Genomic DNA, 26,764 nt, shown 5'->3' with positions numbered 1-26,764 from the left:
TTGATCGAGAAAGAAAGCTACATTTTTAGTGGTTATTATTACTACTACTCATTTACTCCTTCTAATACTTCTATGTATATATCCGACCTCACAGGTCAAAACCCATATCACACACTTCAAACTCCAGACTCTTTCTTCTTCTTCTTCTCCTTCTTTATCTCTCTTCACCCTCAAAAAACCCCATTATTTCTCTCAAATAATGGATGGCCGAGAAGAATGTAACAGCAATGAATCCGGTTGGACCAAGTATATTGATCCAAGTGATAATGAAAACTACAACAGTAGTATTGATGATGATGATGATGATGGTGATGTTCGTCATAATAACCATCATCATCATCATCATCAAAATTATGCTTATAAAAAGAGCAAGGATGTTGACGGTGATGATGATGATGATTCCTTCGCATCCGATGCGTCTTCAGGTCCAGGTCATTACCATGATGTAGAGGCTGAAAACCAACAACATCGTTACCATGGTAGCAAGTCATCATTGGCATCATCAGGGATGAAATTTAGCAAAGAAGTCAAGGATAGAAATGAAAGGAATACTCCTAATTATGGTACTAGCAAAGGGAAAGAGACTGTTTTGAAGACAAATAAATCAAGTAAACAAAGGAAAGGTAAAAAATAGATTAAGTTACTCCTATTATATAATTTACTTCCTGCGTTTTATTTTCCTTTCATTATTTTGACTTTTACACTATTCCAAGTATCTTTGACCAAAGTAAATTTTTTGAAAAAGTTATATTTTAAAACTATACATTAAGATGAATATAACATCTTAATTTTTAATTTTTATATATTAGTTTAATATTATTGGTCAAAGCTACTCATCATTAAAATAGCGCAAAAGTTAAAATGATGCAAGTAAAATAGTATGTGAGGAAGTGTTAGATTAGGTAGGCGGAGTTGGTAAAAATGAGTTAACAATATAAGACCAATGATGTAGTAATCAGAATCTCTTTTGTAAGTTAAAAGTATTTATGGAAATATTTTTTTTCTGCCTTCTAATTTGTTTAACAGCAAGAATTTCGCCTGCATTCACTGAAGTGTGATTTTCTGTTTCTATACAAGGGTGTTATTCCATATGTAATGTGTATTTAAAGTTTCATGAAGACGTAAACTACTTTATAGAAGTAGTTTACTCCTATATTGAAGTTGGTCTGTTTCTCTAACAATCTATATAATAATATAACAAAGCATAAAATAGAAATAAATGCCCACCCTTTGTTATCTTCATGGTTTCTTACTAAGTAAGAACTGTAAAGTAGTACGTCCTTTTTACCTTCTACTATCTTCATAAGGGTTGTTATTTGTTAAGTCCTTGTTACCTTTATTTTGTCTAAACATGTGTACTAAATGGTATCCTTAGATTATCGAAATCTCGAAACTAGTACAAAACCCAAGTTTAAACTTTGCCAGGCTGTCGCATGAAATGAGATTATGTCTTCAATCATCAAATTCAAAACTTGGATTTTGCTAGCTTATAGTACATATTCTAGTATTCTACTACTACTATGATATTTTCTCTCTCAAAATTATCCTCAAATCTCACTAGCGTCTAGTATGCCGTCTCTACTATATTTATAAAGTCTCCGTTTGGTTGGATGTAAAACATTTTTCAAGTAAAATGAATTTTCATGTAAAATATTTGTACATGGAAAATCCAATTGTAAAGCTAATTTTCCTTTGTTTGGTTCAATTTATAAAAAAACGTTATGAAAAAGAGAAAAATAGAAGGGGAAGGGAGAAGATGGATAAGAGGAGAGTAAAATGTTGTTATGAATAAGAGGAGAGGAAAATGTGTTTTTCCTTCTTTCTTACAAAAAAATAACTTTTACCTAGAGCTCATTTGATGAAAAATTTGTTTTACATCCCTTAGTCCTCACCATACCAAACAACGTAAAGTGAGAGGAAAAGAAAAACTTATTTTCATGAAAAACATTTTACACCCTACCAAACGGAGTCAAAGTGTTGTGACTTGTATATCTGAAAACAATTATAATTTCATAAATGAAAAGATTTTTTTAGAATGGGAAGCGTGATATTCAGATTTTTCGGGTTTCACTAGTATATAAATGACTGAGATTTTCTGGATTTAGGAAAATAAACCTTAAGTACAAGAGATTTTCATGCTTCATAGACAAAGAATAAAGACAATTATATTTAGTACGAGGCGCTTCACACCTTACATAGGTCACCACTGTCCACTGTAGTCTGTGGATAACCTAACTACGGAAGTATGAGATTTTGGCTCCAATAATATGTCAACTTGACAAATGTACCTGTTCTTCTCATTGATACTACAATTTGAGCTAAATACATCACAACCAATGACTATCATTTATTTTCCTTTTTTTTAACTTTTTTTTTTCTTTTACATCCGTAAAATAATAGAAGTAAAGAAATTTTAAATCTTCGACCTTTGTCTTTTTAGTCACAACACTTTTATTTTTCAACTACTTATATACTTCTACTAAGGGCATGTTCTCCCCAGCTTATTTTCAGTTCAGTTCAGTTTAATTCAGTTCAATTCAATTCATTTCAGTTCAGCTCTTAACAATACTTTTACTCTCACATATCACTATTCATTTCAGTTCAGTTCAATTCAGTTCAGTTTAGATCAGTTCAGTTCAGATCAGATCAGTTCAGTTTAGATCAGTTCAGTTCAGTTCAGATCAGTTCAGCTGTTTTATGTCGAAGAAAACATGCCCTAACTGATAATAATAAGAATATAGATTTTGAATTAGTAATTGTAAAAGTCAATACTTGTAATTAATTTGTAACTAAGATGACAATTGACAAATGACAATAGCAATGACAAGTAATTTAGATCCCATTGCATGAAGAGGTCCAAATAAAGTAAGTAAGCTTATTATGTTTGTTGGGATATGAAACTAAAAAATTTACTGAGCAAGCATAAATCGCCAAGGAAAGAACTTTTAGTGACAGCAACAATATACATATATATATACTTGTTATTTTGTTTGGCAAAAAGTTTTAACCTTCTAGAAAAGCCAAAAGTAGTGGGGTGGTGATGCAGTGATGCTGACATGCTGTAATGTTTGAGTTGTGGGAAACTTTCTGTTTAGGCTGGCAGGATTCATCATCCTCAACATGCCCTGAAGCAAAGAATATTTGGTGTAGAGGGAAATATTGCACATAAGAAGATAGGGTTCATGTGCAGAATTATATACATGCACGTGCTATTTGATGTTACAACATCAAGGAAAAGATATCACAATTCATTTTTTAAATTCACTATGAATCTTTTTCATTATAGGGTCCTACCTCAACAAATTCACTTAGAATCTTTTACTAGTGACAGATGCAACTATATTTGCAATATACCAATAGTATATGCTGATTTTGCCTCAAACTCTAGCTCAGTATATATAGAAAAACACCATAACTAAAATAAGAATAATTGACCATATTTTCGGACTTTCTAGTAAAAATTTAGGGTTAACTCTTAACAAGCATATTTTAAAGGATCTTATGAGAATATATTCCTTTCTGATTAAAGGTAACTTTACGTGTTTCCCAAGATTATTTGCTCAATTTTAAGGTTTGGCAACATTTAATGGGAATCAATTATAAATGCAATAATCTAGACTGAGAAAATATCATCATAAATTCAATATATATTAATGTATTATCATTAACCAATTATATAAACCATATGGGTTGTTTTCTAATCGTTCATTTGCAATTAGTAGAAAAATCAATAATTTTCAAGAATCGACGATTGTTGTTTGAATTTACTTTCTATTGCACAACCACATACACAGTGAGGGCTAAGTTATATACACAAGAAATTTCATGATCCAGGATTTTTAAGAGGACAAAGTGATTATGCACATATTCTAGTAAGATGGGCAAAATTAGCACATGAACATGATCCACTAAAGCCACCAATAATAGACTCCCAGCTAATTTCAAGTATGTGAAATGTGCATCTTTTATATCATTTACTATTATCAATAATATAAGCAGGCTTGAGAGGATAACCATTCAAACTCTGAAGAGTTCTGCCATGGTCTGAAGGGGTGACAAAAAAATCTGCTATTGAAGCAGGATGTTAATTTCCAAATCTAATTAACAAGCTAAAAAAGAAGCTATAATAGTAACAAATATTTTAAAAAAAAGACTGTAGAGCTCGATAAGACTTCTTAAATTAACAGATTTGGCTTTCTCCTACGAGAAGGCCAACTTAAAGCATTCGTTTTAGACCAAACAACAACAACAAAGCCTTAGTCCCAAAATACATATATCTCCAAATTTAGAAAAGAAAAAGGTAAAAAGGCAATAGCAGGTGTGTTTGAGACAGAGAAGATATGGCATTCAATGTTAAATCTGTTGGATATGAGGTCCAAATAAACAAAAATTGACAACATACCAGCAAAAGAAATTTTCTTCTTGGGATGCAATAAACCAATTTGCTGGACAGTAAGACAATACCAGAGTTGTTTTAGCATCTCAATGAGATCAATACACATTATGGTTTTCTTACTCCTGTAGGACCAGCAAAAGGGTAATCAATAGAATCACAATTCTGAACTGTTCTCGAGTTAAATTTTATAATACTTGTATGATGGACAGCATAAACTGCTCATTTCTGCCAACAACTGAACCAATGAAAAAGTAATAAGTGCAGGTAATTGCCTAACTTCAGGCAACTAACAAGGGATGAAAGGTACATCATACACCTTTTACTCTGTATCCTTCCGTAACCAAAAAACTAATTCGAGATTGGTTCATTAGGGAAATATTGGTAAACTCGCCTCACGTTTAGTTGATTAACATGATAGGCGATTGGAAGTTACTATTCAGATCTTTAGTTTTGCCTCAAGTATCTAGACCGACTTTCATAAAATAGCCAAGTAATGGCGCTTAGACACGTACCTGTATCGGACACTTGTAGAAGCCTGAGTAAAATAGTAGTGTAATTAAATGGAACTTCCATCAAAATGTGTCCTTACAATTATCATCATACATTTAACGTTCTCAGTTAATGGATCAGATAATGGATAAGTTAAAGTAAACGAACAGATAATCTTCCATTTTGCAGTTAATGAATGTTTCAGACACCAGAAAAATGGATTGTTTGTACAGTCTGAAATTTCTAGCCTGCAAGAGAAGCAGGAGGAGGTTGGGGGGTTTGTCAGAAATTAAACATGTCTAAACAGCTGGAAAATTTGGGACAGAAATCTCCAACCGTAGGCACATGTTGTAAAGGGTTGATGCAGCTGCAGCTTATTACTGTATTTACTGTTGCCAGGCTTGCCTATATATGATTTGCCTACTTAGGTTTATAGGATCAACAGTGTAATAAATACAGCAGCTATATAGGCTTCTTCATCTAGCTAATTTCATTCTTTCCACTTTATCTCGCTTCTTTTATTACTACTGTCGGATAAATATACAGCCAAGTTTTTTTTCCCTACAAAATTGCGTCAGGGAGCTGTGTGTTTGCAGCTAGAAATAAGAAAAAAGGACTAGAACTGAAGTGAGGAGTTTATGAGGGTAGTTACCCAAAATATTGAAAATGCAATAAAAGAGGTAAATAGATGTAGAAAACTCCTAAGAGCATGCTTGGATTCGGAGTAATGTATGAATAAATGGAAGGCTCTCACGCCTCTCAGGGTGTGTGGACTCTTCAGTCCACTCAAACACCCTTTTCTTCGTAAATCATCTCGAAATTTAGTCAAGAAAATCCCACGTAATGTATTAAGAGAGTAATAGAGACAAATAAAGAGAACAAAGTTGGATGGAGGTTATGAAAGAGAGAATGAGGTATCGATTGCCTAAGGAGTGGATATTATTATGGGGTATATGTATTACCCCCAAATGAGGTTAATAAATTCTTCTTCCACTCTATGCATCAACTACATTATTACTTGCTTAAGGCATTACCCTTGATTTATACATGCAGATTTTCTTATGGCTACATTTTCATATCCAATTTAGATAAATGTTTTTGTTCATACGAAAGCTCATCTTATAATTGCAATACAACCTATCAAAGGGGAACAACTTGAAATTTTTTGTTTGGTTGCTAAAGAACACGTAGTTATAAAGGAGTCGGATATGTTCAAATTTCTAAAAAATTCAATCATCGAAATCATCCTTATTCCTTACCAACAAGTTATTTACTAATTCTCCATTGTAGGAGGGAAAGGAGAGATCGGCATAAATCATTATCGCATAAGAATAGCCTTAAGCAAAAGTAGGCACACATAAGGATAAAGATTAAAGAGTAATACTTACACGAGATACCAACCAATTTAGCTGATAAAGTCTAAGACAAAATTGTACCGCAAAAGTAGGCACGGAACATATTGACAAAAAAACGACTCCCTAAATTATTAGACATGCTGGTGCAAGATAGTAGGACTCAGGCTCTCTGGCCTAATCTTTGGTAGAAACTGATTGCCTTCAATTAAGTTAGAAGAGCCAAAACAGTACTCTTCTGTTGATGGTCACCAATAAATTAAATTTTAAATTTTGTATACATGTCTGTTTTACCTCAGTCAATTTATTGGCTTGCCGGCAGACTTCTGTGGACTAAAAGTATTTATTTACTTTACTGACATTTTGTTTGTTTTTTTTTTTCAAGGGTGAACCAATAAAGGAGAGAATATTGCATTTCTGAAAAGATTAAAAACTTAATCACTTCTGAATACCCAGAAATGACAATGAAAATCACATGGTAATTTCACCACCAATCTGGTAAATAACTTTTGGTTCAAGTTGTTTCTCTTTTAGCCTCATATCGTCTTACGACGAGCAAAGGTGGCACAAATACACGACGAGCACTTGATCCCAAGGCATAAGCCGGAAGTTAAATTAAACCTTCGAACTTAAAAGGCTTACAAAATCTTCAGATGAAAAATAATCAAAGATTTGAGCACTCAAGGACCTGTCTTAGTTACAGCATTAGAAGCACATCATAAACTAATTTCATGGGGAAAAAAAATGTAATTTAGAATGAAATATTATTTCAATATATGATGCTAGAAAATCTTCTGATCCAAAGAACAATTAAAAAGAAAAACACTCAGATCCCTTAAGTAAACAGGAATGGAACCTTGTCACTAAAACTGTTTTTCGTTCAAAGCCAGCAGAAATAGAAAGATTCTACACTTAGATTCTCGAACACAAACGACTATCAAAAAACATAAAAACCCAAATAAAAAGGGAGTTTATAACACATCATAAAGCATTTTAAGATTAAATCTTCTCTACCAGATAATGTCATAGCGTGCTGTGCACTGCTCAAAGTTGGCATCCCAAAGATGGTTATTGCAGGAAATATTTTGGAAAGGAGCCAAATCTCAACTCAGATCTTAGATTGCTTAGCGAGTTTGAACCACTCGGTATGGAAAGAACCAGCCATGTCAACCCTTTCATAGGTATGGGCTCCAAAATAATCTCTTTGGGCCTGCACCAAATTAGCAGGCAACCTTTCCCTCCTATATGAATCAAAATAAGCGAGGCTGGAGGACATACCGGGGGTGCTGATACCAGAACTGATAGCAAGGCAGACAACTCTACGCCAAGCAGATTGACGCTCAATCATCTCCTTAGAAAATTCTGGATCAATTAGGAGGTTTGCAAGATCTGCATTCCTGTCATATGCCTTCTTGATGCGGTCCAAAAATATAGCGCGGATAATGCATCCACCCTTCCATATCCTAGCGAGCTCCCCGAGTTTCAAGTCCCATCCTTTCTCAACACTCTTTGCACGAATCAAATTCATCCCTTGTGCATAACTGCATATTTTGGAAGCATATAGCGCTTGCCTAACATCATCAATCAATTTCTTTTTGTCAACTACTTGGTCAGACAAGATATCTTCAACCCCTCCGGCTTTGAAGACCTTGGCAGCTGCAACTCTTTCATCTTTTAGACCACTGAGGAATCTTGAGTCCAAAGATGACGCGATGGTAGGGGCAGCAACAGATAAATCAGCAGCTTGCTGAACTGTCCATTTTCCAGTACCCTTCATGCCAGTTTTATCAAGCACTTTATCGACCAGATATCCTTCATCTTTGTCATCCTTAATTCCAAAGATATCTGCAGTAATCTCAACCAAGAAACTAAGAAGCTCCCCTTTGTTCCATTCTTCAAAAACTTCTTTCAATTCATCATTAGTCAACTTTCCAACTGATTTCAGAACATCATAAGCCTCAGCAATCAACTGCATGTCACCATATTCAATTCCATTATGAACCATCTTAACAAAGTTGCCAGAGCCTCCTTCTCCAATATAGGTTACACAAGGGCCACTGTCAGAAACCTGGGCAGCAACCTTAAGTAGGATGTCCTCAATGTTCTTGTAAGCATCGAAAGAACCACCGGGCATCAAGGAGGGTCCATGTCTTGCACCCTCTTCACCACCTGAAACTCCCATTCCAAGGTAGAGTAGTCCCTTCTCCTCCATTGCTTTCTCTCTTCTCTCGGTATTCTCATACCACTCATTACCACCATCAATAATACAGTCCCCTTTCTCCAAGTAGACAGACAATGTTTTGATGGTTGCATCAACTGGAGCCCCAGCCTTAACAAGCATGATTATAACACGAGGTTTCTGGATTGAGTTGACAAAAGATTCAGGATCATGAAAACCATATACAGGAAGATTTCCTTCTTGTTTGGCTCGTTCAACAGTCTCGTCAACCTTTGAGGTAGTCCGGTTGTAAACAGAAATGGGGAACCCTTTATCAGCAATGTTAAGGGCAAGATTTTGGCCCATAACAGCTAGGCCAGCAAGACCAATTCTTGTTGGGGGAGCCATTTTTTATAACTGTAGGAAAATTTTAAATCATCAGATCAGGGCATACCTTGATCTAATATATATAGAGATTAAAAATTAAACATCAAGACAAAAGAGAAAAAGATAGATTGAAGGACCCCTAACATTAAAAGGATAACAATTACTGTAAGGCCAGCAACATAGAGGCTCTTAAGGCAGCAATACTTTCAACTCTAGATAGTAGATGTTTCTATCCAATCTACTACCTCCATTTCAAATTAATTTACACACTTTACTTTGGGGGAAAATCAAGAAAAAAAGTGCAAAAGTATGAGAGATAAACTAAAAACGTGGAGAGAGAAACTGAAAAGTGAGTAGAGAAAATAAAAAGTGGTTTAAAATATTAAAAAAGTGGATGACATGGGTGAAAAAAGAGGAGAAAGTAGATGTGACATGTTACCAAAAATAAAAAAAAGCAATAGTGTGTAGATTAAAAAAACAGACCAAAAAGGAAAGTGTGTAGATTAATTTGAAACGGAGGTAGAATATTCTGGTGGAGATTGGTAAAAGGTCGACTGGAAGAGACAATTTTTAGTTTACTTGTTTTGGATATCCACACAAAAAGAGCATATGGAAGATGATTTACTTTAGAATTTACTTTAGAGTTCAACTACCCAATTACCCATTTGATTAGAGTAATTATTTACCTTGAGCTCCTACTTAAAAAAACAATGGTCTATCCTTATTGTGTGTCATTTTATAATTAGAAGAAAAAAGCAAATTTACTAAATACTTTTACATAATCTGCTATCTACTATGTGCTTGTCAAATCTTTAGATAATGTGCTATCTGCTAATCTCATCTGTTACCCACTATTACCAAAATTGCATTAGAGGATGTTTGATAAAGAACCAAAGGTGGTACATTGGAGACAATATAGTATATTCTACTTAACACAGATTTCAAGAGCAAGTTGAGATCAATTCTTTTTCTTTTTTTGCCCCCATTAAGCTAAGGAGAGGATCGTATTAAAAAGTAGAGTAGCTTGTACATTTTTATACACATAATGAGTCAATAACCCTTTAAAATATCAATTGATTACCTTAAGCCACCATCATAAGCAAAATGCACTCATGTCCTTATATGTGACTTCATACATCCAAAAAGCCAATTGCTAATCCACCATATACTAAAGTAAAATTTGCTATTTAGTAAGTACTAGTCCGATACATTAATATAGCTTAATATCTGCTAATACTATCAAACAAGTCCACAACACTTCATAAAACTTGATAATATCAATGGAAGCAGAACATAGACCTACTCCTATACATTAAAAGCTGATCAATCAACCGTAGAGGAGAACTTCAAGAATCTAGCAATGAACACTAATAAGATGAATAGGACCTGATACCTTAACATTGACGGAAATGAAAAAGAAGAGTTCCAAAATATCCTAAAGAATCAAATCAAGTCACCAAGCAATCTTGATCCTCATCTATAAAACTAGGACTCTTCATTTTTTCTAAGACATCCATGTCCGATCCTTGACATTCTAACATGGGTAAGAGCACTACGACACTTCATTTTGGGCCAAATCATCGCCAATGTTCATTAAAAAAGTTGAGTCAGACAGTAACACAAGATCCTACTTACAAGTCACCAACTTTTTCAGATTGCAGTGGACAAAACACATGCAGATGGAAAGTCTACAAAAAGTGTTAATTTTCATCATAAGTCATCCAATTTTCGTCTTTGGAGCCTACAACTTACATGTAAATCCAAAAATTCTTCTCATTCAACCCAATCACACAATTAACTCAATCAATAAAACTCCACAAAACTGATCATGAAACAAACAAAATTAAAGAAATAAAGGATCATAATCAATCTCAGAAACTTTAATTAAGATGAGCCATTCGACCCACTAATTATACAATCAAACATATGATAATCCAATCAAACACAGGAAATAATCAACTAAATCCAATCAAATCAACAAGAAATACAAGTACCCAGATCATAACTACAATCAATTAATCCAACCAAACAAAGAAAAAAAAATACCTGTACGAATTGCTCGATCAAAAATGAGTTGGAAGCAGAAAATCTAAGGATGTGGGTTTTTTAGAAGATGAATAAAAGATCTAGAATTTAATGATGTAAGTAGATGTTGAATGTATATTTAAATATACTAGTAGGTAGGTAGATGTTTTTGTAAAGAAATGGATGAAGAGTGCTGCTCTTCTTGATCTCCTTCCTAGCAACTTTGAAAGTAGAAGGTCAAATTTGGGTAACCAATGGTATATTTTGGAATATCTTAGAAAATTATTCAGTTCTCATGGACCAACCACCCCACTCAAAATTGACAACTTTGAAACATCCCACCAACCCCCTACCCAAATTTTTACTTTGCTAATGGCTGTTTTTCACATTCGGCGCGTCAAATTGTTTTAAATAAGTTAATCTTTGCGCGGTCTTCTCATTTTAAGTCTACCTTTTGATTATCCCTGATTAAGTTAGGCTTGTAAGTTTGTTTTCTTCTATTAAGTTTTAACCTGTTTGTGACTTGTTTAGTAAGTTAATTATAATACATTTTACAATGATCCTTCTTCTAAAAAGGTGATGGAGGTGAGGATGGAGATGAGACATTGTAACACGTATCATAAGTAACCTACTAAACAAGTCACAAAAAGGTTAAAACTCAATAGGAGAAAACATACACACATACAAGCTTAACTCAGTCACGGATAATCAAAAGGTAGTCTTAAAATGGGAAGATCACGCAAAGGTTGACTTATTCAAAACAATTTTTCCTTTAAAATATAAGGTACTTATGATGGCGGTAGTCAAACTTTGACGGTTAATTACTCTCAATTTATATTGATAAAAAATTTAATAAAAAAAATTATTATACAATTTTTTCAAGACGGATTCAGCTGTATAATTTTTATAATTTTTTATTACCATATTATGAGAGATATTTTTTATCAAAACAAATTTTCGTAAAGCATGAATGTCTTACATTTTAAAATGGAGGGAGTACATAACGGAAAATACCGCAGTTAGTGAAACTATATGCACCCAATTTCATCATAAAGCATATAAAGAATTAAAGGGGCTTTTGGTTGTCACAGGGTAAAGGGAATGGAATCAAGAAATGGGTAGAAAGGAAAAGGAAAGCAAAACCCTTAGATATTAAGTGTTGTTTAGTTGGTACAAAGTCATTCTCTTTCTTCCTCCTACCTCTCTTCCAATATAGCATCACCACTTCCTCCTCCCTTGTAGTGTCGCCGCCACCCTCTCCCCACCTAGTAGCGCCGCGAGCCGCCGCCCCTCCCCCTCCTCTTCCCGCCGCCCCTCCCCCTCCTCTTCTCATCGCGTCGCACAACCCTCCCCCTCCTCTTCCCGGCGCGCCTCCCTCTCTCCTTCCCATCGCGTCGCACAATCCTCCCCCTTCCCTTGCCTGCGTCGCCTCCTCTCACTCCCCCTCCCCGTGGTTTAGGTGGATGGGAGAGGTGGTTTGTGGGTAAAGACAAGGCGTTGTGCAGTGGTCTGGAAAGGCGGTTGTCTGGTTGGCGTGGAGGAGACAAGGCGTTGTGCGGTGATTGGGTGGTCAGATGGTGGTGGTTGGGTTAAGGTTGCCGGCGGGTGGGTGATCAAGGAAGTGGTTGTGGTGGCGGTTGGGTGGTGGCTGGTTGAGCAGGCGGAGGAGTCTAGTGGTGGTAATGATTGGGTTAGGTTGTGATGGTTTGGTGGTGGTGGTTGGATGGTCAAGGAGGTGGTTAATGATGAGTCAAAGAAAGGGAATGTGAAATCTTGGGGGTGTGGGTAATCAAATTAGAGGGATTTGGGGGTAAGCAGGTGAGGGGGGGGGGGGGGGGAACCCCCAAAACAAACAACATAAAAGGGAATCAAGAGGTTCTATTCCCATTCCCTTTCCACTTTCCCCCAAACCAAACGCCCTCTAAATGAATTAGGTAGAAGAATTGATTTTGTATATTATTTTTTAAAAAAGAGAAATTTCATTAACTGAAGGTCAAATGACATCTACAAGAAATATTAAAGAAAAAACAAGATACAATTAATCAAGGTTAAATCAAATTCGTTTTTGAAGAAACTATAATAAACCAGGTTGAGCAATGCAGCGCATCCCCCTTTTATTTGTTAAATCAATCAACTATTGATGAGAAAGTTTATCATTCTGACATAGTTTGGGAAGAGCATTCTTGATTAAGCTATGTTAACCGCATTCGAAATTCCAATACCTTCATGTTGAGTCTCAAATTACAACCAATGAGAACAATTTCTCATACTTAAAAATAAAAAACCATACTAACAACTCTCATAGGGGAGAAGGAGATCTCCACAACAAAGACTAAAAACCCCATAACAGGTTTTGAAGAAATCCCGTAAAGAGATACTAATTTATTCAACAAAACATGAAGTAACTAAAAACTAAAAATAAAAGGGGAAAAGGGACTTACCATGAATGAAATCATCCATGACAGTCCCTAACTGATGAAGAAAGGGTAGGAGAGGCCAGGGTTTTAGAACTGATTTTGTACATTATCTTTTCAAAAAATTGTTGTTCAATTTAAATGTGATACTTTTTTCTTTTTTTCCCCTTTAATTTTTTCGTTTAAATGAAGCCGATAATTAACCCTTTTTGCTTTTTCTATTTTTTTAGTGTCCCCTATGTGTTGCATATAATAAAGCTTAACCTTGTAAATTTAAATCTCAAATAAAACCGCTTATTGTAAAATTGAGGGTAACTTGTTGTCTTAAGAGGGTTATTTCTAGGTACAATGTGACCTATTATCTAAAAAGTGACCTTTTTAACCTTCTCCTCTCCTTTTCCTCCTAAAAACCCTAATCATTTTCTTCTAGTTCAAGGCTGCCATCATCCTTTAGATGGTGTTAAACCCCCCAATTCTTCTGGTTTTTATTGTTTTTGTTATTAATAATCCCATATTCTCTATCTTTTTGAGAATTTTCTACTCAATTTTTGAGTTCTTTCTCTCCTTTATTCATGGGAGTTTGGAGTTTAGTTTTATTCTCTTTCTATAGGTCAGTATAAAAAATGGTATGAGAAATTATTCTTATTGGCTAAAGTCATTGAAGACTATCAACATAAGGTAATGAAAATTCAAATGCCATCAACATGTTTAAATCAAAAAAATTCTTCCTCAAACTATGTTGGAATGATAGACTTCATCATCAGTATCCGCTTGATTCAGCAAATACAAGTGGGTTGATGTGTATAGCACGATTTAGTTCATTATAGTTTCTTCAAAGACGAATTTGCTTTGATCTTGTTTTTATTTTATACTTATTGTAGAAGTCGTTTGACTTTTAAATAATTAATGAAATTTATCTTTCAAAAAATATCTAAAAGTAACCTTTTTTAACTTATAAAATACCCCTCTGATTTTTAATGTTCTATGCAATTTCCTCATATGGACGATTTTTAATATTCTATGCATTGTGCTTTATTCTATTTTGAAACACCCTCTCTCCAATCTATTTTTGCTTTTTGACCCCACTTTCCCTTTCTTTTCCCATCTTTCCTTACTTTTTCTCTTTCTACACCCTCTCTCTCCAATCTATTTTTGTTTTTTGACCCCACTTACATTATAATAAATTATTCCTAGTTTTTCCCCCAAATAGTAAATGCACAAAACATTAAAAATCGGGGGAGTAACCATTTTAGTAAGTGACATGATGTTATCATAATTTTCCCTAATTTCGTTATAAAATAGTCTAATTAATACAAAACTTATTATTTGAAGATTTATCTCTATTATATAAGTGAAGGGAGAGAAAGATGGAGTCCCCTTTACAAAAGTATGATATATGCTTAATGAATTTAAATTTTTATATACATTAAATAATCTTTTCTTCTTTCTACTTGTCATATATAGTGAACAAGTTAACCATGGAATTGCATTTGAAATTTCAATTAAATATTTAATTAAGGAGAATGGTTTTCTCTTCTTACATATGTGTGAAAACTCTGGTCAAAAATTAAATTGATATTATAACTTGATTGACACACTCAGAAGCTAAGAAAAAATAAAAACTTGAATTTCATATTAATAATTATACTAATAATGTTTTGAAACCTAAATGTTGATTTTTATTCGGTAACTTATAATTCCTCCGTTCCATAATAAGTGAAACACTTCTCTCTTTTATGTGAGAGCTTTTTTAGAGAAGTGTTTCACTTATTATGGAACGGAGGAAGTATTATATAACTCAAAATCTTCCACTTTATTAATATTTAACGGTTGAACCTGATACATAAATTATTCCACTCTATTTGAGCACAAGCTTTCTTCTACTTTATATTTCCTTCTCTCAATACTATATTTGAATAATGATGAGCGAATAACTAAAAGACCGACGAAATATTGATTTAAGAAAAACATATTAAAAAATTAAAAATAATCACAAATGTATGTTCGGATTTTTATTTTTTTTAACATTGATTTAAAATAACTAATTGAGAAAAAAATATTAATATTACATGCACGCATAACGTGTAAAAAATGCTAGTTTCTTATTGAGCTATCTTTTTATTTTTATGTACCAGAAAAAACGAATTCATATTTTTCTTGGTATTTGATCATGCTTGAAAGAACATAATTTATAATAAAAAGAGCATGAAATAAAAGGAACATACAGTTTAAAATCAAAATACAGATTGCACGAGTAGCACCATATATTTAGACGCACCTTCTAAAATGCAAAAAACATTTCAAAGAGTAGTTGTACACTTTCATTTATCGGTCTCCATCTCCAATATGCTTAAAAGAAGACGTTTTGACCAACATCTCGGAAAAGTTCGTTATTGACTTTGGTTTCACAAAGTCCTTCATATTCACATTGTCTACTGCAAGAACCATCCTTTTCTTTCTTACGCACGGAGAAAAAAAAATGTTCTAGGGAAGTGTTATAGAGCAACAAACAGTAAACTGTAAGTAAATGTTAATAATAATGGCAATTGAGATAATATGAATGAAATAAAATTAATATCCATGTTCAGAACTTGTGTTGGTGGAAACTCAATATTACTCTTGTTTGGGCTTGTTTTGAGTTGTAGCCCAATTACAAAGAAGAGAAGGCCCAGTAGGTGGCCTCCACCTGGCCTCAGGAAGCCCACCCATGTAGGTGCTTTCCAGCTGTAAGTGCCTTCTAGCTCACCTGCAGTTGGGAATTCCAAAACACTATAAATACCAGCTCCCTCATCAATGAACAGGTATTGAATTCTTACCTAAAAAACCAAAGCATCTCTCTCTAGATTTTATCTCTCTATCTTGATCATCAACTGACTTGAGTGTCGGAGAGACGATCTCGGAACTACCTCCAGGGCAGTCTAACCTCATATTTTGCAGGATTCCGGTGTACGGACAATTGACTTAGCAATGGGATGACATAGCAATGGATTTCGTTGTAGGTCTCCCTAAGACAGCGAAAGGATTCACCAAAGTGTGGGTGATAGTAGATAGGCTAACTAAGGTAGCAAAATTTGTTCCGATGAAGGATAATTGGTCGATGGAGCAGTGTGGTAAAGTATATGTAGACCAAGTGGTGAGGCATCATGGAGTTCCTTCCACTATTGTGTCTGATAGAGATTCAAGATTCTTATCTCATTTTTGGGAAGCATTACAGAAAGCTTTTGGGACCGATGTGCTTAAGAGTAAAACTTTTCATCCAGCAACTGATGGTCAATCGGAAAGAACCATTCAGACTTGAGATATGTAGGGCGTGTGCCTTAGATTACCCTAAGACTTGGGATGAGATGTTGGCTTTAATAGAATTCTCATATAACAATAGCTACCATTCTAGCATTAAGATGGCTCCTTTTGAAGCTCTATACGGCCGGAAATGTCGCAGTCTATTGTGCTGGAATGATATTAGCGAGACGGTTACTTTGGGACCGCAAATGATTGAAGATACCGTGAATCAAGTAAGATATATTCGTGAGAAGATGAGGGAGGCCCAGGATCGTCAAAAGGCCTATGCAGATCAAAATAGAAGAGATAGCGAATATCAAGTAGGCGAAAAAGTCTTACTAAAGGTGTCACCTATGAAAGGGGTGATGCGTTTTGGGCAAAAAGGAAAGCTTAGCCCGAAGTTTATAGGTCCGTATGACATCATTGAAAGAATTGGAAGATTGACTTATCGTTTAGATTTGCCAAATAACTTGGGAAAGGTGCATAATGTGTTCCATGTATCCCAACTAAAGAGATATGTGCCCGATAAGTCTCACGTATTAGATCCCGAGATTATAGAAGTGGATGAGACACTTTCTTTTGAAGAGAGACCAATAAAGATCTTGGACTCTAAGGTGAGGAGTACAAGAAACAAAGATATAAAGATACTCAAGGTTTTGTGGTCTAACCAGCGTACCGAAGAGGCTACCTGGGAGGCTGAAGACGAGATGAGAAAGAAGTATCCTGAGCTCTTTGACTAGGTGAGTTGAGTTCCGGGACGTAACTCCTTTAAGGGGGGTAGAGTGCGTGCGCGCATTTTGCTAGAAATTAGTATGAATTTGTTGCATTTGTGCACTATTTTTAGAGTTTTCAAGGAAAAACTTTTCAAGCAAAGTAAGTATTTCATAGTTTGAATATTCAAGGCAAAAGTTTTATTCAGTAGCGTATTATTTGGCTACTTGTTTTACTCATTAGCGTATTATTTGGCTACTTGTTTTACTCAGTAGCTTATTATTTGGCTACTTGTTTTACTTAGTAGCGTATTATTTGGCTACTTCTTAAGAAAGAATTATATTAGGGCGTAATGCTCATAAGTTTTCAAAGTTGAAAGTTGGATAAGAGATGAGGGTTTTGTTTAAGTTTCGTGACGAAGCTTCTTTTAAGGGGGGTAGACTGTAATCCCCCATATTTTTAAGATATTTAATTAAATAGTTTGAATCATTTTTTAAGGAAAAATCAGCTTTATTATTATATTTAAAATGCTGATTTTTATTTATTAGTAGCTTTGAATTGTTGTTGGAAGTACTAATTGATAGTACTTTATTGTTGGTAGGTTTCAAGAATAATTAAAGCCAGTCAAACTTTTGACTGTTGATTTTTGTGTAATCAAGGTACATACACTTTGACCTTAACTTTAGTAGTTTCAAAGGATATATATTTTATTGAGCATGAGGAGTAAGGAGAGGCTTATGCCTTGAAATTGTTTGAGTACATGTTGAGAACTTAGAAAGGAGATTAGGAATGGAACTTTTGAGTTATTCCTATATTTGAAAAGCATGTGATTGATGATTGTTGCTGTTGAGCATGATTAAAGTTATTAAAGTTACTCTTGAAGTTATGGCTTGCCTATGAATATTTTATTGAGCATGTTCTCATTTGAGGTTATATATTTTATTGAGCATGGTCTCATTAGAAGTTTTATATATTATTGAGCAAGGTCTCATGAGAATTTATATTTTGTTGAGCAAGGTCTCACAAGTTTTCAAGTTATTGAGCAAGGTCTCACAAGTTAAAGTTATTGAGCAATGACTCAATTGATTGGATCATGGATCCTTAAGAAAGTAAGAAAAAGGACTCATGGAGTCATTAAAGTAATAAGATGAGCAAGGTCTCAAAGAATTTAGAATTGAGTTAACTATGGTGTTTGTTGCATTCACTTGTTAAAGAAAGATAAGAAATTAATTTATTTGCTAGATGTATTATTGTGATTGTGTCTCACATAATGGGCTTTGGCAATAAAACTCTTGGGATGGATCCCCCATGAGTATTGAACATAAGGGGGAGTTAGTGTGAAACTATACTCCTGCATATAGCTTAGCATGACGATGTTAATGCTCTTATTTTATCAAGCAAGTTTATGGAATTCCAATTATCAAAATCTTTGAGTGGACTAGGTGTCACTCGTATTCTTTATATCTGAGATGTTGAGTCTAGAGGCTCACTCTCACCCTCGTTCATTACTAACAAGCTTAAATTTCTCGAGTCAAGTTATTTAAAGTTCATGGAACTTTAGTAAGAGGTGTGGGATCTCTTACACAAGTAATAGTAGCCCGTATGATTCTGAGAGGAGGACGGTGCCCGTTCATTGCCAAATAATAATAAAAGAAAGTATTTAGTAAGTTCAGTTATATGCTTGTCGCATGTAGAGTCGTAAGAAGAGCAAGCCGAAGTGATTGAGGATTGCATGCATTATTATTCGCATTAGTTAGTTGTGTTATGTACTCAGCGTTGCTGATGTATGTGTTTCCTTGTTTCTTTCGGTTGTTGTTTTTCCTCAACAACCCTGTGATGATCCATTTGGTGAGCAGAGTTTAGAGAAGAAGTTGCAAGTACAAGTTCTTGATGTGCATGGAAATCATAAGCATCCGGATGGGAGTTTTAGTACACGAGTACTTTATTATTTAAGCTATCTTAAATTTTATGTTTGACTTTACTTGACCAATGGGGTCAAGGTTTGACTCTTGAAGATGGGACTAGTATGGGATAGTCTCGGAGTTTGTAATTCATTTACATACTTTCTTATTTCCGTTGTATTAAAGTATTTTCAGTTTATTTTAAAAGACTTCCGCTGTATTATCTGATTAGCCTTACGTATTATCATGCGTGGCATAACAACTCCCACAATTTCTCCTAGTTTATAAAAGGAGGAGTCATGGGGGTGTTATACTCGGCCCACTCCAGACCACCCCGGCTGAATGGCGACGGCCTCAAGTTCCTGATCCCATTCAGCCAAGAAGTTCTGGGGACTCCTACACTCGGGAAAATCAAGACCCCCCTAATCGAGCCGTTTGCGGGCCTAACCGACCCGGACGACCATATGACCAGCTACAAAGCCCAAATGAGTGTGCAGACCAGTTGCAAAGCCACGTGATGTCATTTTTTCCCCACCACTCTCAAAGGCCTCGCCCTCAACTGGTTCGAAGAGCTTCCTGCGGGAATCATTACTGATTTCTCAATATTGGAAGACCTATTCATCCATCAGTTTGTGGCAGGAAAGAGGCAAAGGAAGACCAGCCTCCATCTCATGAGGGTCAGGCAAGAAAAAAATGAAAGCCTGACCGACTACATCAAGAGGTTCAATGAAGAATCGCTAAAGGTCACCGACTTGCAAGACGCGGTGGCCTTCATTGCCCTGATGTCTGGCCTTCAACGTGGTCGGCTCAGGTGGTCCCTGATCGAGAGCGAAGTAAAAACCTCTTCGGAAGCCATGACCAAGGCCCAAAGGTTCATCCAAGCGACAGACATATGTCGCCACTCGGATGATGAGGGCAAGAAAAGGAAACATGATGGGAATCACAAGGCTCAGCCAAAGCAACAAAAAAGGAAGGTCGGTCATACCGATTCAGCGACCATGGCAACGATCCTCAATTCAACAAGAATCGTCGGGAGATTTATCTGGACATCAAGGATAAAACCTGGCTCCCCAAGCCAGCACCCATTAGGACGTCCTCTTCTCGGAGGGACAAAAACTTATGGTGTGAGTACCACAAAGAGTGTGGGCATACCACCAAGGACTGCAGAAAACTCAAAAAGTCCTTGGATAACCTAGCAGAGCAAGGTAAGTGAAGAAAAAGGCAAACAAAAGGTAGGTCAGTCGAACAGCGGGGACACCGAAGGCTTCATCGGCGTCATAGCTGGCGGCTTTTCCTCGGGAGGCCTAACCGGCCGAGCCCACAAAGCCCACCTTCAGAGTCTCAAGCATCAGGTGCTTGACGTCCGAAACCCTCGACCCGTCTGTCCTGTGATGTCTTTCGGCGAGTGGAGTCGGACACTGCATACCCCCCATGATGACCCATTGGTCATCGAGCTCAAGGTGGCCAACACAAGGGTAAAAAGGGTGTTAGTAGATAGCGGGTCGTCCGCCGATATCATTACCCTCAAGTGCCTCCGAAAGTTGAAGTATAGTGAGCGGGACGTCACACCCCTCAACCAGCCACTCATAGGCTTCGGGGGCAACTCAGTGCACCCACTCGATTCAATAAAATTACCCACCCGGATAGGTGAAAAAGGCAAGGGAAGAATCCTACCGATCGACTTCTTGGTGGTGGATATCCCTCTACCTTACAACATAGTAATGGGGAGACCCACCCTGAAAAAAACCTAGGCTGCCATCTCTACGAACCAGCTCCTCATGCAGTTCGAGACTGATGACGGTAAAGTGGGAAAAATACAAGGAGACCAGCAAGCAACTAGGGAGTGCTATGTAAATAGCCTCAAAAATAATAGCGACGTCCAAAAGGACTCGAAAAAGAGAAAGCGAGAAGAGGGTCAACCCTCAAGTAGCCTCAGGGTATAGAACACTGAAAACCCCAAACGGTATGAACGCCATCAATGAGCCGAGGAAGACGAAGAAGTAATGGTCAACACGAAACCTAGTCGGACGGTAAGAGTTGGAAAGGCAATGGAACCTCAGACAAGAAAGGATATCATCCTGGTACTCACGGAGTACCAGGACGTATTTGCGTACGAGGCCACGGAAATGCCCGGACTCGACCCCAAAGTCATGTGCCATGAGCTGAACATTAAAGAGGGGTTTTGGCCGATCAAGCAGAAGCTGAGGCACCAGGGCCCCGAAAGAAACGTCGCGGCAACCGCCGAGGTCAAGAAATTACTCGAAGCGGGGTTCATTCAGGAATGCCAATACTCAGAATGGCTAGCCAATGTGGTGCTAGTCAAGAAATCGAGCGGGGGATGGTGAATGTGTGTGGACTTCACAGATTTAAACAAGGCTTGCCCAAAGGACAACCACCCTTTACCCAAGATCGACAAGCTGGTCAACTCTACCGCCGGCTATGCCCTCCTCAGCTTCATGGACGCAAATGCTGGCTACCATCAAATACCAATGGCCGAACAGGATAAGGTTCACACTGCTTTCATTACCCCCCAAGGGGTCTACTGTTACAAGATGATGTCGTTCGGCCTCAAAAATGTTGGGGATACGTATCAACGGACGGTCAACAAAATCTTCAGTGACCAATCGGGTCAGAACATTGAAGTATACGTCGATGATATGATAGTCAAAAGCAAAGCCTAGTCGGACCACCCATCAGACCCGAGGGAAACCCTAGGCACGCTGAGGAAGTTTTGCATGATGCTGGACCCCAAGAAGTGTGTCTTTGGGGTCAAAGGAGGAAAATGTCACGGATTCTCAGTACACGAAAGATTAATCGAAGCTAATCCCGATAAAATCAAAGCGGTGTTAGAGATGAAATCCCCTCGGAACGTACGAGAAGTGCAGCCTAACCGGCTGCTTAGTTGCACTCGGAGACAAAATGGAGTACGCCGTTAAATTCGAGTTTTTGGGGTCCAACAACGAGGCCGAGTACGAAGCTCTCATCCTGGGACTCCAGCTATGCATCCTAGCCGGGGCATCATCTATCAGCGCTAAATCCGACTCCCAAATCATAGTGGGTCAGGTTTCAGGAGAGTATGAGGCCAAGGAAGACAACATGAGAATGTACTTGGCCAAGACCCAATACGTCATCCATAAACTCTCCAATTTCCGGATCACCCATATACCTCGGTCGGAAAATCAATAGGTCGATGCATTGGCTCGAATGGCTAGCTCCACCGAGGGATCAACCCCTTGGACTATAACAAGGGAAGTACTCAAGCAACCAAGCATAAACACCAAAGAGTAACTGGTCATCAATCGAGCCTCAGCATGGATGGATGACATAGTAAAACACTTGCGGGACGGATTCTTGCCCGATGACTCAAAAGAGGCCGAGCGGATCAAGCACAAGTCGGGTTAGTTCCTGTGGCATGAAGATCAACTCTACAAGAAGTCTTTCACTCACCCCCTCCTCAAGTGTGTAACCCCCAAAGAGGGTAATTATATTCTAAGGGAAATACACCAAGGGGATTGTGGAAGTAATCAAGGAGGGAGAACAATAGCTGGGAAGGCATTAAGGGCCGGGTACTATTGGCCTACACTCAAGTCAGATGCCCAGGATCTGGTTCGGAAATACCCCTCCTGCCAGATCCACTCGGATATAGGGCCCCAACCACACCACTCACTACCATTCAAGCTGTGCTCCCTTTCGACAAGTGGGTTATGGACCTGCTCGGACCCTTCCCCCCGGTGTCCGGCCAGAGAAAGTTCCTGATCGTGGCCATTGATTACTTTACTAAGTGGACAGAAGCCGAACCCCTAGCCTCCATAACAGACAAACAAGTTAAAGCCTTCATATGGAAGAACATCATTACTAGGTTTGGTGTACCTAGGGCTCTTTTCTCATACAACGGCAAGCAGTTCAACAGCGGCCCTACCCAAGAATATTGCGCCCGGTTCGGCATATAAACAAGATTTACGGTCGTGCAAACTAACGGACAAGTCGAGTCGGCCAACAAAATTGTCTTGAAAGGGATCAAAAATCCCTTGAAGCAGCATAGGGTCCTGGCACTAGTTGAATAAATGTTTATTGCTGCGGTCAATAAGTGGCCTATTACGGCGATTTTGGCCGCGCAGCAATTAAGGGGGTAGCAATAGGTAATAAATATATTGCTGCGGTTTTAAACCGCAGCAATATATGAACATATTGCTGCGGTATTTCCCAAAAACCGCAGCAATATTAATATTTTATATCAGAATAGTACAACATATTGCTATGGTTTCTAGAGAAAACCGCAGCAATATGCTGCGATTTTAGGGTAAAACCGCAGCAATAGACGCCGGGCAGGTAATTTTTTTTTTTTCAAATTTCTCGATGCGTAAATATTTTGTGATTATAGTACCATTATAATATGTTACATATATATCGACAACAATCCACTGTTACAAACACTAAGAAACTTGAAATATGAAAATCGAAAAAAACAATTTACATCAAAATATAACACTGAAACTGTAACTATAACACTAAGAAACTGTAATTAAACAAATACAAAAAAAAAACCAGAAAAATGTATTACAAAAAAAAAAATCTGAAAAAACTAGTATAACACTAAGAAACTGTAACTAAACACTAATAAAGTGTAACTAAAAAACTACAAAAAAAAAAAAACAAAAAAATATACTACAAAAAAAAATCTGAAAATCGAAAAAATAAAAAATAAAAAAATCACCAAACTATAGAAACACACGACAAAGCAAACATCACCAAACTTAAGAACATCACCAAACTGATCGAGAAAAAAAAAATCACCAAACTGATCTAAAAATCGATACTAAAAATAAAAAAAAATCGAAAAAACTACAGAAAAACGAAAGAGAATTTAGATCTAAAAAAGAAACCAAAAAATCGGGATTTGTTGTTGCGAAAAAGAGACCGACGATCAGGATCTAAAACACCGGTGAAGACAGCGAACGACGAGGTTGGTGAGGGTTGTACAGCCGACCGACGATAGAGGAGGAACGATGTACGGTCGACCGACGATAGAGGAGGCTGAAAACGCACTTGATAGAGGAGATCTGACGATGACGATAGAGGAGGAGATCTGACCGGCAGATGGTGTTTTTAGGTGTTTAGGTCGATGATGAGGGATGAGAGAGTGTGAGGAGAGAGGAGAGAGCGTGATAATTTTTTCTTTTACTGATGAGGAAATGAGAGGGAGTGAGAGGAGAGAAAGGGGGTTAACGGTTGAGAGTGAGAGTGAGAGTGAGAGGATGGAGGGTTAAAAGGAAGAAAAAATAAAACCCTAGCTAATTGGGCCGAATTTTGAAAACAGCCTATTGATGCGGTTTTTTGTTGGAACCGCAGCAATAGGTTCAAATATTATTAAAACAGTAATATTTTAATATATTGCTGCGGTTCAGACTGAAAATCGCAGCAATACAGTTGGTCAAAAAGTCAACTTAAGTTTGAAAATTTTCACGTTGACATATATTGCTGCGGTTTCTAGTCGAAACCGCAGCAATATGTTCATTTTATATTTTTCTTTTCTTTTTACGTGATATATTGCTGCGTATGGGTAAAACCGCAGCAATACTACCGCAGCAATAAGCAATTATTCTACTAGTGTGGGTAGATGACCTACCTGGGGTCCTCTGGTCGGTCAGGACCACGGCGAAAAAGCAATGGGGAATTCCCCATTCGGCCTGGTTTAGGGAAGCGAGGTCGTGCAGTAGAAGTGGGCATCCCATCTCCCCGAATGACTTTCTACGAGTTTGACAAAAACGGGGAGGAAAAGCCTATCAACTTGGATCTGCTACCTGAAACCCGAGGCAATGCCTTGTTGCAGTCCATTCGGTACAAGCAAAGGATCACCCGGCACTTTAACCGACGATGAAGCCTAGACCAGTTCGTCTCGGCGACTGGGTCGTTCGGAAGGTGGAAGCTACTGGGTTGTCGCACCTAAAAGGGAAGCTGGGGGCGAATTGGGGTGGACCCTATAAAGTAATTGAAGTCGTCAAGCCGGGCACATTCCGACTAGAGTCACCCGAGGGGGTGTCGTTGGCCCGACCCTGGAACATGGACTATCTTAAAAAGTTTTGTTTGTAGGCTTTTGTCGTTCGCAATAAGGGAATAAGCTAGGCAGAACCATTCGGCATCTTGGAGTACTAAGTCAGACTTAACCAGTCCACTCAACTCTTTTTTGTAAGTACAGGGCCTAACCAGTCCTATTGTAATCTTTTTGTACTTACAAGACTTAACCAGTCCTATTATAATGGAAATACATTTCTAAGTTTCCAAAGTGCATCATAAATAAATATATAAGTCAACCGAATTGCAAGAAATTATACGACATTGCAAATGACAAAATCAGAAATTGTATTCATTGGCTGTAAGTTCGCAAAATTACAAAAGTAGTCGTATCATCGGCGGCAATACATTAACAAAAAACTAATCTGGGCGAAGAAGCTTAAGAGCTAGGGGCCAACTTCGCGGGGTCGGCATCCAAAGTCTGAGCTACCTGGGAGGTCTTACCCTTCTCATCCTCGCCCTTGGCCTCGTCCTCGGCCACGCCCTCAGCCTCGTCCTCGGTATCTTCAACCTCTAGTCGGGCACAGATGGTGACAACTTCCTGGTCATAAAGCTCCCGATACCTAGACCAGATGGTATTCCAATCCACCCGTCGGGCAGGTATCAGCCAAAGAAACCTTGAGTCGGGCCAGCGCTTCATCCTCCCCGAGTTTGTGAGACGCATGTCCGACCTCGGCACAGTAATCATCACAAGCCTCAGAGGCCTGCCATCTTTCAAACCATTGCTTTTCAGATAAAGAGGTCTTCGCCTCGGCCGTGCTCAGTTTGAACTTGACCCTATCCAGGTCACCTTGAATTTGGAGGACTTTGGTCTCGGCAGGGGCTTTGGCGTTTATATATATGAGCAAGATCACATGAGAATGCTTCTTACATGAGAAATGAGCACAAATCTCAACCATACGATTGGATTAGAGTTACAACACTTGTTCATTAGAGTCATACTAAAAAAATTTGAGCCAATTTTTTTTTTTTTTTAGTTTTTATTTCTCTAATATTCTTTTTTTGGAGTTACATTACTTTTTCATTAGAATTACATCACTTATTCATAAGAGTTATAGCACGTAAAATTTATTCTCATTTCTCATGTAAGTATGCATTCTCATACGAACTCGCTTGTATATAGGGGCGAGATCACATGAGAATGCTTCTTACATGAAAAATGAGAATAAATCTCAACCACACGATTGGATTAGAGTTACAATACTTGTTCATTAGAGTTATACCCATCTAAAAAAATTTAGAGCCAAAAAAAATTCAAATTTTGAATTTTTTTTTTCTAATATTCTTTTTTTTTTTTTGGAGTTATATCACTCTTTCATTATAGTTATATCACTTATTCATAAGAGTTATAGCGCATCAATATCATTCTCATTTCTCATGTAAGTATGCATTCTCATATGAACTTACTTATATATATATATATATATATATATATATATATATATATATATATAATTATATATATAATTATAATATATATAATATATATATAATATATATATATATTATATAAGTTCATATGAGAATGCATACTTATATGAGAAATGAGAATGGATTTTACACGCTATAACTCTTATGAA

At 37.1% G+C, this 26,764-nt stretch overlaps 3 protein-coding genes across 4 annotated transcripts; 2 read left to right on the top strand and 1 right to left on the bottom strand.

Moving 5' to 3' along the window:
- LOC104896288 (protein SOB FIVE-LIKE 3) lies at positions 1–1,160 on the top strand. The gene has a single exon (XM_010683007.4). It carries the CDS (start codon positions 200–202, stop codon positions 632–634), a length of 435 nt encoding a protein of 144 aa, XP_010681309.2. The 5' UTR covers positions 1–199; the 3' UTR covers positions 635–1,160.
- Positions 1,161–6,984: 5,824 nt separating this feature from the next.
- LOC104896287 (6-phosphogluconate dehydrogenase, decarboxylating 1) lies at positions 6,985–11,138 on the bottom strand. Of its 2 annotated transcripts, none has more exons than XM_048647549.2 (2): positions 10,829–11,138; positions 6,985–8,855 (listed from the first exon to the last, which is right to left on the bottom strand). In XM_048647549.2, exon 2 carries the CDS (start codon positions 8,801–8,803, stop codon positions 7,346–7,348), a length of 1,458 nt encoding a protein of 485 aa, XP_048503506.1. In that variant the 5' UTR covers positions 8,804–8,855; positions 10,829–11,138; the 3' UTR covers positions 6,985–7,345. The 2 variants fall into 2 exon arrangements, with proteins under 2 accessions (XP_048503506.1, XP_010681308.1); XM_010683006.4 differs by having other exon boundaries at positions 6,985–8,812; positions 10,829–11,136.
- Positions 11,139–16,619: 5,481 nt separating this feature from the next.
- On the top strand, positions 16,620–17,240 carry LOC130591790 (uncharacterized). Its single transcript, XM_057395703.1, has one exon. It carries the CDS (start codon positions 16,620–16,622, stop codon positions 17,238–17,240), a length of 621 nt encoding a protein of 206 aa, XP_057251686.1.
- Positions 17,241–26,764: the final 9,524 nt, after the last annotated feature.

This window comes from Beta vulgaris, chromosome 6 (genome assembly GCF_026745355.1).
Source record: "Beta vulgaris subsp. vulgaris cultivar EL10 chromosome 6, EL10.2, whole genome shotgun sequence".
Classification (NCBI taxonomy): Eukaryota; Viridiplantae; Streptophyta; class Magnoliopsida; order Caryophyllales; family Amaranthaceae; genus Beta; species Beta vulgaris.
This window is presented reverse-complemented; position numbering and strand designations above follow the sequence as displayed.

Bases quoted from the DNA above. Each gene is read 5' to 3' on its own strand.
- LOC104896288 (XM_010683007.4), top strand. From the start codon at position 200: ATGGATGGCCGAGAAGAATGTAACAGCAATGAATCCGGTTGGACCAAG.
- LOC130591790 (XM_057395703.1), top strand. From the start codon at position 16,620: ATGGCTCCTTTTGAAGCTCTATACGGCCGGAAATGTCGCAGTCTATTG.
- LOC104896287 (XM_048647549.2), bottom strand. From the start codon at position 8,803: ATGGCTCCCCCAACAAGAATTGGTCTTGCTGGCCTAGCTGTTATGGGC.